Source organism: Bos grunniens, chromosome 13 (genome assembly GCF_055505025.1).
Source record: "Bos grunniens cultivar Pamir isolate PY7600 chromosome 13, Bosgru_T2T1.0, whole genome shotgun sequence".
Taxonomy (NCBI): Eukaryota; Metazoa; Chordata; class Mammalia; order Artiodactyla; family Bovidae; genus Bos; species Bos grunniens.
In genome coordinates this window covers 49,720,851-49,733,592 of record NC_141177.1, presented here as the reverse complement: position 1 = coordinate 49,733,592, position 12,742 = coordinate 49,720,851, and the positions used below count along the sequence as shown (strand labels likewise).

The following is a 12,742-nucleotide window of genomic DNA, read 5'->3' as shown; positions in this document are numbered from 1 at the left end:
TTTTCAGAAATGTGTCCTTTTGCCACACTGAAGTAAAGAATTTCTAGAGTAGCCTACTTCTCTTTCCTTTGTCACCAAATTATTTACAGAAATCCTACCTATTCTGGAGTGAAAGCTTCCTTTCTGATCTTTTCCACAGCTGATTTCCTAATTTAAGGAAGGGACAGTTGACTTTCTGTAATGGAATCTGATTTGTTTTCTGATCACCCTTGTAGATTTCCTTCAAAAATCGGAAAGTTGATTGATACAGTACCATTTACATTAGCACCAAAATGCCGAAATGATTAGGCATAAATCTAACAAAATATGTATAAGACTTATTTGAGGAAAACTACAAAACTCTGATAAGTGAAACGAAAGCACTTGATAAATACAAAGATATTCCATGTTCAAGGATAAGGAGACTCAATACTATCAGGATGTCAGTTCTTCCCAACTAGATCTTCATATTCAGTGCAGTCCCAATCAAGTTATTTTATGGATATTGACAAAAATTCTAAACTCACATGGAGAGGCAAGAGACCCAGAAGAGGCAACATAACACTGAAGGCAAGAATAACGGGAGACCGACACTACCTGTCTTCAAGGCTTACTACATAACTTTAATAATTAAGATAGTGTGGTGTTGGTGAGAGAACAGACAAATGGATCAGTGGAATGGAGTACAGGTGAGCCCAGAGAGCGAATGCAATACAATGGAGCAAAGACAGTCTTTTCACAAACTGTAATGGAACAATTGGACATCCACACACAAAAATATGAATGTAAACACAGACCTTACACCCTTCACAAAAATTAACTCAAAAAGGATCACAGGCCTAACTATAAAATGCAAAATGAGTAAGACACAGGCTATAACAGAAGAAAACCTATACCAACTTGGGTATTGTAATGCCTGTTTGGATACCAAAGGCATGAGTCATGAAAGGCATAATTGATAAGCTGGACTTAATTGAGAACATTCTGCCCCATGAGATAAGACAATAAGCGAGTTAGACGATAAACAGACTGGGAAAACTATTTACAAATGACACAGTTGAAGAAGGACTACTATCCAAAATACACAAAGAATCCGTAAAGCTCAACAGTAAGAAATCAAATAATTCAATAATAGGTCAAATCATACCCCCATTCCTCATCCATCTTCATGACAGAGAATAAGGGAATCACCATTGCAGTGTTGAGTTCAAGAATATGTGCCTAAGATTAAAGTAAGCCCAGAGGACAAGATGGAGGAGTAAGGACCTGCTCTTACCGCCTCTCAAGAAGACGCCCAAATCACAACTAACTGCTCAACAGCCAACAGCAAAAAAGGCTGGAACCTACCAGAAAGCATATTCTACTTCCAAAGACACAGAAGAGGCCATAAGGAGATGGTGTAAGGGGTGTATTCGCAATATAACTCAACTCCATTCCTGCTGGGTGGGTGACGCATATACTAGAAAGTAACCATATTACAGAGGTTCTCCCACAGGAATGAGAGTTCTGAGCCCTATGTCAGGCTCCTGGGTCTGGAGATCTGGCATCAGGGGGATGAGACCCCAGAGCATTTGACTTTTAAGGCCAATGGGGCTTGATCACAGGAACTTCAAAAAATTGAGGAAAAGAGAAGTAACACGCTTAAGGGGCACACACAAGGTACTGGGCACGCTGGGACACAAGGGAAAAAGCAGTGTTTTCAGAGGAGCCTGGGCCAGACCTACCTGTTGGGGCAACATTAAATGTACCCGCATTCACATTATAGTGGTCCTAGAAGGAGAGAGAGAAAGGGCCTGAGAAAGTATTTGAAGAGATTAATAGCTGAAAACTTCCCTAACAGGGGAAAGGAAATAGTCACCTAAGTCCAGGAAGCACAGATAAACCCAGGATAAACCCAAGGAGGAACATGCCAAGACATATTAATCAACTTGATAAAAAATTAAAGAGAGGATAGCATTGAAACATGTATATTACCATATGTGAAACAGATTGCCAGTCCAGGTTCGATGCATGAGACAGGGTGCTCAGGGCTGGTGCACTGGGATGACCCTGAGAGAGGGGATGGGGAGGGAGGTGGGAGAGGGGTTCGGGATGGGGGACACACGTACACCCATGGCTGATTCATGTGAATGTATGGCAAAAACCACTACAATATTGTAAAGTAATTAGCCTCCAATTAAAATTAATTAATTAAAAAATTAAAGAGAAAATATTAAAAGCAACAAGAGAAAAGCAACAAATAACATACAAGGGAGTCCCCATAAGGTTATTAGCTGATTTTTTAGCAGAAACCCTAGAGGCCAGAAGGGAGTGGCAATGTATTTTTAAAGGGGTGAAAGGGAAAATCCTGTAACCAAGAATACTCAGCAAAGCTCTGATTTCGACAGAGAAGTAAAAAATTTTACAGACAAGCAAAAGCTAATTTGGCACCACCAAACCAGTTTTACAATAATTGATAAAGAAACTTCTTCGGGGGGAAAAGAAAAGCCTACAACTATAAACAAGACAATTACGAACAGGAAAGTCACTGGTTAGGGCAAACATACGGTAAAGGTAGGAAATCATCCACACACAAACATGGCATCAAAATCAGCAAGCGTGAGAAGAGAAGAGTACAATGCAGGATATTGGAAATGCATTTGAAATTAAGAGACCAGCAACTTAAAACTATCTCGTATATATACAGACTGCTTTAGCAAAACCTTGCGGGAACCGCAAACCAAAAATCTACAACAGACATGTGCACAAAAAGGAAAAAGGAATCCCAACACAACACTGAAGATAGTCATCAAATCACAAGAGAACCAAAGAGGAAGGGAAGAAAAAAGATCTACAAAAACAAACCACCCAACAAACAGCTCATGCCAACTCAGCTGTTCTTTTAACAATGCATTCAAAAAATGGGCAAAAAATCTAAATGGACAATTCTACAAGAAGACATACAGATGGCCAGAAGGCACACAAAAAGAAGCTCAACATTATTACTAGAGAAATGCAAATCAAAACTACAATTAGGTATCACTTCACACCAGTCAGAATGGCTATCATCAAAAAATCTACAAACAATAAATGCCTAAATCCACAAAAACAATCCCCAAAGTAACAAAACAGCAATAAGAATATATATATCATCAATTACCTCAAATATAAATAGATTAAATGCTCCAACCAAAAGATTGGCTGAATGGATACAAAGATAAGACCCATATATATGCAGTCTACAAGAGACCCAAATCACAGTAGATGATGACTGCAGCCATGACATTAAAAGATGCTTGCTCCTTGGAAGGAAAGCTATGGCAAACCTAGAGAGCATATTAAAAAGACATCGCTTTGCTGACAAAGGTGTGTATAGTCAAAGCTATGGTTTTTTCAATAGTCATGTATGGACATGAGAGCTGGACCATAAAAAAGGCTGAGTGCCAAAGAATTGATGCCTTCTAAATGTTGGGAGGGACTGGGGGCAGGAGGAAAAGGGGATGACAGAGGATGAGATGGCTGGATGGCATCACTGACTCGATGGACGTGAGTTTGAGTGAACTCCGGGAGTTGGTGATGGACAGGGAGGCCTGGCGTGCTGAGATTCATGGGGTCTCAAAGAGTTGGACACGACTGAGCAACTGAACTGAACTGAACTGAATTGTGGTGCTGGATAAGACTCTTGAGAGTGCCCTGGACTGCAAGAAGATCAAACCAGTCAATTCTAAAGGAAGTTAACCTGAATATCCATTGGAAGGACTGATGCTGAAGCTCCAATACTTTGACTACCTGATGCAAAGAGCCGACTCATTAGGAAAGACTCAGATGCCAGGAAAGAAGGCAGGCAAAAGGAGAAGCAGGTGGCAAAGGATGAGATGAGACAGCATCACTGACTCAATGGCCATAATCTGAGCAAACTCCAAGAGGTAGTGAAGGACAGGGAAGCCTGGCATGCTGCAGTCCATGTGGCTGCAGAGAGTCAGACGCAACTTACTGACTGAATTCACACACACACACACTCACGACCCACTTCAGATCTAGGGATACATACAGATTAGAAAAGACAGTCTCTTCAATAAGTGGTGCTGGGAAAACTGGACAGCTATGTGTAAAAGAAAGAAATTAGAACTTCCTAACACCACACACAAAAATAAACTCAAAATGTATTAAAGACCTAAATGTAAGGCCAGAAATGATAAAACTCATAGGAAAACATAGGCAGAACACTCTTTGACACAAATCACAGCAATATGTAAGATTTTCTCTGACCCACCTCCTGGAGTAACATAGATAAACAAAAACCAATGGGACCTCACTGAAAGCTTCTGCACAATGAAGGAACCTATAAGCAAGGGGAAAAGACGGCCCTCAGGATGGGAGAAAATAACAGCAAATGAAACAACTGACAGAGGACTAATTTCCAAGTTATACAAGCAGCTCATGCAGCTCAATGGTAGAAAAACAACCAACTCCATCAAAAAGCAGGCAGAAGACCTATACAGACATTTCTCTAAAGACGACATGCAGATGGCTAATAAACACATGAAAAGATGCACAATATCATTCCCTATCAGAGAAATGCAAATCAAAACTACAATGAAGTATTATCTTACTCTTATCAGAATGGCCATCATCATAAAGTCAACCAACAATAAATTTCTAGAGGGTATGGAGAAAGGGGAACTCTCTTGCCCTGTTGGTGGGAATGCAAATTTATACAGTACCTATGGAAAAGAGTATGGAGATTCCTTACAAAACTAAGAATAAAACTACCATATGACCCAGCATTTCCACTATTGGACATAAGAAACCATAATTGAAAAAGAAAGACTCATGTACCCCAGTGTTCATTATAGCACTGTTTACAATAGTTATGACATGGAAGCAACCTAGATGTCCCACTGACAGATGAATGGATAAAGAAGATGTGGTACATATACACAATGGAATACTACTCAGCTATAAAAAGGAACACATTTGAGTCAGTTCTAATGAGGCGGATGAACCTAGAGCCTATTATACAGAATGAAGTAAGTCAGAAAGAGAGAGATGAACAATCATATATTAATATCACATATTAATGCATATATATGGAATCTAGAAAGACACTACAGATGATCCTATTTGCAGGGCAGCAAAGGAGATGCAGATATAAAGAACAGACCTTTGGTCACAGTAGGGGAGGGAAAGGGTGAGATGACTTGAGAGAGTAGTATTGAAACATGCTATTTTCATCTGTTTCTAGTGCTTGGAAGGCAGAATGACAGCTGATTTCTTTACAGGAGAATATGAACACATTACTATTGTATTTTACTGCTGTTTATACACTGGCTGTTAATATCAGAGACGACCAACATAGATACAGGAAAAAAAAAAACAAAACTGTCTCCAAATTAGTATGTTCTGAACCATACCACCAAGGTTTTCTTCCAGAACAGTGGAGCAGCATCAAGGGGAAGTATGGCTTCTCCCAGAACCTACTTCTGCTGCCTGCTGCCATGTAAGTGAATGGAAGTCAATGTCCAGGCACGGTGCTAAGCATCTCACGTGCGGGTCATCACAGTGCACACATGAGATGCACTGACAAAAGACTACACACTGTTACCATGGACATCACTCCATTCGCTAAAGAAATTACTCTCTATTGCCATCTGCAATAAATTCTCGTTTTCAGAAATGTTCCCTATAGTGGGGTGGGTTCCCACACAGTGCAATGGAAGCAATAATCCTTCAGAGGTGAGAACCAAGCGGCCGTGAGCTCCAATTACCGTTTTCATCATGCCCGCTGGCCTCCGGCGTGCCCTGCCTCTGGTCATCCTCGGGTGCCTCGGGGTAGATGACTGCAGTGTCTTGTTGTTGCAGGAACTCTTCAACGTTAGGATCATGGTTTTGTTCATTTTCTGCATCTGAGTCGCATTCATCATCTTTTACTAAAAGAAATGCATACTCTATAAAAAGCCATTTCACCAAGTTGTTACATAGTTTTCCTAAATAAGAAACTATCTTGAGAGAATACAACTGTCCTTGAATCTATAGGAAATATTTACAGGAATATTAAAAACAATTTACTCATTCACCTATAATCTATTGAGAAGTCTGTTTTTATAAGTTTACAGTGTTCTAAAAGTCTCAACATTGTAACCATATCCTCTTTAAGTTTTAGGGTTGTACTTCTATTCCATCTTACTGGTGAACAAGACCCAGTGGAGGCTGGCTGAATCCTTAGTTTCTCAATCAATAATAAAGCAAGGAAAACAGGAAAAGAGAAAAACATAGTTCCCAAACCTAAGTACTTCCTAGCAACCGACTGTACCATGTTTACTTAGAGTTGTACTTGAATGACAAACTGAGTGCAAACTGCTCTGAAGTTCAGTTCAATTATGTGGTTTCTTAGAAAACAGCTTTAATAGTTAGCTACAATCAGAAAGATTTCTAATAAGAGTTAAAGAGTATCAAACTGATAAAAGTGCTTTCCATCTCCCCGAGTATTCAGATACAGACAGGGCTGTTCTTTGTCTTTCTGCTCCAGTAACTGTGTCACTGCTGGGTGATGGGAGAGGCATTTCCACCAAGTCAGGTTACAAGGGTAGAGCACGTCTTCGCTTGGAGAAGGGAGCCAGGGCACTGGTGTGCTGCAGGGTGGGCCTGGTGCCCTGGGGTTCCATCCGTCTGTCCTCCCGGAGGAGGGTCCACACTTCTGGTGACTATCCTGGGTCAGTATGGCCTCTGGGTGTCTCATGTATGACTTCTTCACACACTTCAGATTGAAGTCGGTTCTGAATTTGTGAAACAGCAGACTGAACTGGGCCCAATTAAGACGGTGATGTACCAGCATCTTTTTGTTCAACAGATACTACAACACTTGCACGGGAGCAGTAACTCAGTTTCTCAACGTAGCTGCTGTGTAACACTTTAGCACCAACGACAGAGTAATAAAGGTGACTACTCACCATCTTTTCCTCCTTTTAAACACAGGCAGTAGCTATCAGTTACGTAGTGTCTGCTATATATAGTCAGTCCCTGAACAACATGGGTTTGAACTGTGAGGATCCACTTATACTTAGGTTTTTTCAATAGTGAATACTCTAGTACTATATGACTGTCGTTGGTTGAACCCATGGATGTGAAACTGCAGACACAGAGGAATCCAGTATTGGGAGGGCTGCCTGTAAATTACACATGGAATCCACTGCAGGGGGGCAGGTGCCTCTACCACTGTGTTGTTCGATGGTCGCCTGTATTGAGAACTCTTTTTCTTCAGTTGATGCCAGTTGTCACCAAACCTTGGTCACTGGGTCCAGGCGGAGGTGAAGACTCTTTAAGAGGGAAGCCACCACTCTTCACTTAAAGGGAATCCATTTCCAGATCCTCAGCTTTCATGCAGGGCCCTTCCTAGAGTCCAAAAGCTTCTTTCTTCTACTCCTCTTTCACAGTCCTTTGCTCTAACTTCAAAGACAGACAGGTCCCCCCTCCATCCATTACATCAGTACAGTGCATGCCTTGCAGTATAAAACCTCCAGCTGCCAAAGGAAAACAATTCAAAGTACTGATTGGGAGAAGCCTGCTTTACTGATCAGTTAGGCCAACAAAAGAGCACTCTAGTGTCCAGCCTTCCCAGGATTTCTATCAGGGGAAAGGCTGGCGACTAAAATGGGGATGTTTTGGCCCTGGTTATGAGTCTCTGAAATCAGCTATATGATATGGCCAGAGAAAGTAGAGTAATTTCCCCTTAATGACCTCACCTGTTTCATTCCCTAACTATTCTTAAAAAATTCACTGCTCTTCAGAAGGCTGGTGAGAACAAAGCAAGGAGTATTCTCGAAAACCTTTCCTAGGATCTGTCATTAGCTAAAACAATAAGCTCTTCTGAACAGCTAAAGTAGTACAAGTCTGTGTTGTTATATCTTTTATCATTTTATTTTCCTTTTTTATTTTTTAAATTATGAAAGTGTGTGTGATAACACATTTACAGGAGACTTGGAAAACACAGAACAAAGTTACATATAGTTCCACTGTATTACCATTATTTTTTTAAGTAGATCTGTTCAATGTAACTTCAGATATTTGAGTTAAACTAGATTAAACTCACAAATGAAATTTATATTTATGTGATTTCTTATAGAGGAAATATAGATTTGACAAGTTACTTAAAAATACTTTTATCAGATTATATTACAAAATATTTACTTCAATTAAATATTCTCCACTTTCAAAATGTTTATATTTTCTATAGCCTAGTAGCTAAATGGATAAGGCAATGGCACCCCACTCCAGCACTCTTGCCTGGAAAATCCCATGGACAGAGGAGCCTGGTAGGCTGCAGTCCATGGGGTCGCTAAGAGTCAGACACGACTGAGCGACTTCCCTTTCACTTTTCCCTTTCACACACTGGAGAAGGAAATGGCAACCCACTCCAGTATTCTTGCCTGGAGAATCCCAGGGACAGGGGAGCCTGGTGAGCTGCCATCTATGGGGTCGCACAGAGTCGGACATGACTGAAGCGACTTAGCAGCAGCAGTAGTTAAATATATCCTAGATGATGGAATGATGAAGTTTTAAGTAGTGTACATTGTTCAGAATTACATATGTAGTATGTATTTTATACATGAATCTTATGTCTTTAATAAGTTATAATCTTATCTATACACTGGTTGTAAAGATACTCATTTGGAGACAAAGATTTTTATAACTTTTTATAACAAAGATTTTTATAATTCATAATAATTAGATTAGATCTAAATAACCTTAACCTCATTGTTGAATATTTTAAAGAAGTATTTATTTATACTTTATGCATTCCTCATTATAAATTGTATATTCTTCATATTAATAGAAAAAATTTTATGAAATCCCTCAAAATGTGTATCAACACATTCATTTTAATTAGAAAAATGAAGACACACTTTATTTTTCTGCCAGAAAGTCTGACTTGGCTGATGGTCTAACAGTGATAATTGGTTTCACTAGTAAGGTTATTAGGTACAAATTTTCCAGAAATTGAATGAACTAATAAGTTTATAGCTCTAAGAAACTGATCAAAATATACTTAGCTCAGGTATTAAAAGAATTTTTATTTTAAAATGTATTGACAAAAGGTACTGATTAGCAATATTTCAATATTCCCAACCATTTCTGAATATATTACACAAGGTGCCTCTAAGTGAGGGTAAACAAGTAGCAAAAGTCAGAACAGACATCATTAGCCTTTTGGTAAGTAAGTATGGGTGAGACCTTTTGGTATACACCCAAGGAAGTGAGGGCCTGAGTGATTCTGGTGACTGAGAAATAAATCCTTTAGTGAAATAGGTGGCTCTGAATTTTTGCTTTCAACAGAACTGAAGGCGCATTTAATAGAACTGATCATTGACAAGTCATTAAAATACTCTTCTTAATAGATAACCATAATTCTTTGCATATAGTTCTGAAGATGTATAAAGAATTTAATAAATCACTTATGAGAAAAAACTGATTTCATCTTTTTACTTATGAGAATAAAGTTCTCTCAGAGCTAAAGAAAAGCCAGAAACAGAATTAATGCTCCACACTCTTTCTTCTAGAATAAGCGACATTAAACTACTGATTATGGGCTAATTAAAAAATACTTTGGCTCCTTTAATCTCATTTCCAGTAACATTTTACTTTAATGAGTAGTTGACCCCTGAACAACACAGTTTTGAACTGCATGGGTCCTCTTGTACTGGATGTGTTCAGTAGTGAATACTACAGTTCTCCATGCTCCACAGTCGGTTGTGTCCATGGATGTGGAACAGCAGACAGAGAGGGGCTCTGTGTACGGAGGAGCTGGGTACTCAGGAGGGCTCACTGTAAGTTGTATGTGGATTCTGACTGGGCAGAGGGGTTGGCGCCCCAACCCCTAGGTTGTTCAAGGGTAAACTGTAGTATTAAAATTTGTCATGTATGTTGTGATCAGTGATCATAGGATAAATCAATCCATAAATTTTAAAAAATCTAGGAGCCATATAGTCCCTGGAAACTAAACAGAAAGTTAAATTTCAATTTATATATATGTTTTTCTTGCAAAAAAATGACAGTTGATCAAAGTATCTTCGAAGAGGAAATACACTGGTTAGCATTAAATTCTATATTAGTTCAGGGAGTAAACATTATGATGTAACATTTCTGACTCTCAAAGAGGTATTCATATTTAAAAAATAAATGGTATTAAATTGCTGTTGATTTCAAATATAACAGTGATGTTAGAAATCTCATTTTTAATCTGTCAGATAATAGGCTGTAACTACATCTGACCCTTAAAACATGAGGTTTAGGGGTACTGACCTTCCAGTGGTGGAAAATCCACGTATAACTTAAGAGTCAGCCCTCATTGTATATGATTCCACATCCTCGGAGTTGGCCAACCCCAGACTGTGAAGCACTGCAGTATTTATTATTAAATAAAATATGTGTATATGTGGACCTGCACCATTCAATCCTGTGTTGTTCAGGGGTCAACTGTACTTACTAAAGTGGAGAATTCTGTATGTCCATCAGACTCCTGGGAGGCAACACATAATCCGTCTGTACAATATAAAATCTGGAGGATAGTAACAGTATGTCCTAGGATAGTTGGGAGGCTTAAATGAATTAACACAGTATGTGTTTAGTACTGTACCAGGCACATAGTAAGTGCTCTGTAACTGTTATGTTTTCTTCAAAGCAGTCCTGCAAGGTGAACACTGAACTAGAGCAGATGACTCAGTATTGGGGGTCTGCTATTGAAAGCTGGGCTCTTTCCAACTAAAGTACACGGTTTCCATGAACCTGTACTTACCAAGCCAATTTCAAGCTAAGACCAGACATTCCTCAGATTTACCCCTAAAACTAAAAGTGCTTGGAAGTGCACATGGTGAAAAGGTCTATTATAAAGCAAAATTCCTAGTCTTAAGACTAATAAATTGCATGTGTTTAAATATTAAAGAGATGAGCAAATACAGAGAATATGATGACAATTTGGTTTTTCAGGTGTGACAAAACTCTGAACGAACTGTCACAGTATAGAATTACAGGATTATAATCATTGGTCAAAGTGTACAATTGTAGGGTTATAATCACAAATTATACAAAGCAAGGTTAGAGAGACAAACATTTAATATAAAGGCTAAATAACATTTTTATGAGGCTATCAGTGTTTTACTCCCATCAGAATAAAGGATAGTTAGGGTTCCGCCAATCTTTATCCTCCAATTTTGAAACTTTGCACAAGTATCAGCTAAATAAACAAAGAAACGATGCTTAGAAGAACAAAGGCTGTTTTGGGTGACCTTTTCACTCCCTGAATACTAAGCTGAGACTATAGTTCTCTTCACTTCCTGAACTGCAGAAGAAGTCAGCTTGAGAAAGGAGCTGACAAAGTTCTAAACTAATGATGGTGACCTCTTGCCATGGTTTTGTTTACTTTGTCAGCACATTATTCCCTGGAAGTGAAGGAAATAACACAAGCAAAGGTGAAACATGACTTCAAAGTTGAACTGCTCTGAAGTCTCAAACAGCCAATTTCCACCCTTCTTTGCTGAAAACTGCATTTATCAGAGTTTTATTAAACGTTTGTGTTCTCCTAACTCCCTGAGTGCCAGGAAAGTAACACACAGGGCCCACTATTTTGGAGGCGGGGGTGCTGTATTTCAGCAGGAACCCTAGTTTACGTACAGTTACACTACCTTCCAGACCTGACTATTTTTGGGGAGGGAGGGAAATTATGTATCACTCAGTACTTCAAACTGAAAGCATGAATTCATTTCATTTTTGTACTAAAGAGCAAACTGTGAGGTGAAATACTGTCAACTCGGAACTCTAGGTGTCTTTTTTGCTGGCACTTTGCCTCAAAGCGCAAACGATCTTCTACAGAAGACCTTCTACTACTCTGGTGATGTGAGTCGTCACATTTTAATATAAAATAGAAGAGTAATGAATAGCATTCTTCTGTGCTCATTAACACTATTTTACTAACAACAAATATAGTTTAAATACTTTATATAATGTGTAAGTCAGCTTGACAAATATTTGATAATAAGCATACCTGAATACATTATTCATGCAAGTTCAACACAACCATGTTAAAGGCAGAATACACAATCTTTGGCTGTGGCACCATAAATGATCACACATTCCATTATTTGATTAATTTGGAGTGCACTTTCAGTAAGAGTACAAAGCCTTGCTCTTTGTTTTATAGAACTGACAAGTATGGGAGGGCTGATGCTTATAGGTAAAAATCGATTTTTGACACATTACTGCAAAATACACTCATCTTACACAACACAAGGTGATTTATAAGGCTCTGTGGAATACTCCTAAAATGTACTGCAAAGAACAAAAAACTATAAATGTTAAGCCAAAGAAGAAACAAAGAAAATTTAAAACTATATGATAGAAATATCTAATCTATGGTTGAATATACAGAATACAGTAATACTACTTTTAAGTACAGAATTTTGAGGAAATGTTTTAATAATTTGGAATTTCTTTTTGAAGTTTACATTCGAAGACTGCCTTATCAGAAGTAATAAGTGCCTGGTATATATTGGACATTATCATATGAAATATCTGGATTTAAGATTTGCACTTACTCTTTTGCTTCTTAAATCTGATTTGAATCCAATAATAGAGGAATAGTCTCGGGGAATATGTACTAATATAGTCACCTAGAAGCAACAAATTTCTTTGTTTACTATAATTCAACTTCATTTTGGGTTGGGAAGATCCCCTGGAGAAGGGAAAGGCTACCCACTCCAGATTTTGGCTTGGAGAATTCCATGGACTCTGG

At 38.6% G+C, this 12,742-nt stretch overlaps 1 protein-coding gene across 10 annotated transcripts in view; it reads right to left on the bottom strand.

The window, feature by feature from the left end:
- Window positions 1-12,742, bottom strand: part of ZEB1 (zinc finger E-box binding homeobox 1) — a 196,872-nt gene that overhangs the window by 21,391 nt on the left and 162,739 nt on the right. For 8 of the 10 annotated variants that reach the window (XM_086334045.1, XM_086334048.1, XM_086334047.1 and 5 more), the window contains one exon: window positions 5,727-5,888. The exons of the other annotated variants lie outside the window; for them this stretch is intronic. Coding sequence is in view for 4 of the 8 variants with exons in the window: in XM_086334039.1 (XP_086190165.1) it covers window positions 5,727-5,888 (162 nt within the window). In the remaining 4 variants the exon portion in view is untranslated. The remainder of the gene's footprint in view (window positions 1-5,726; window positions 5,889-12,742) is intronic. 10 annotated transcript variants of the gene reach the window in all.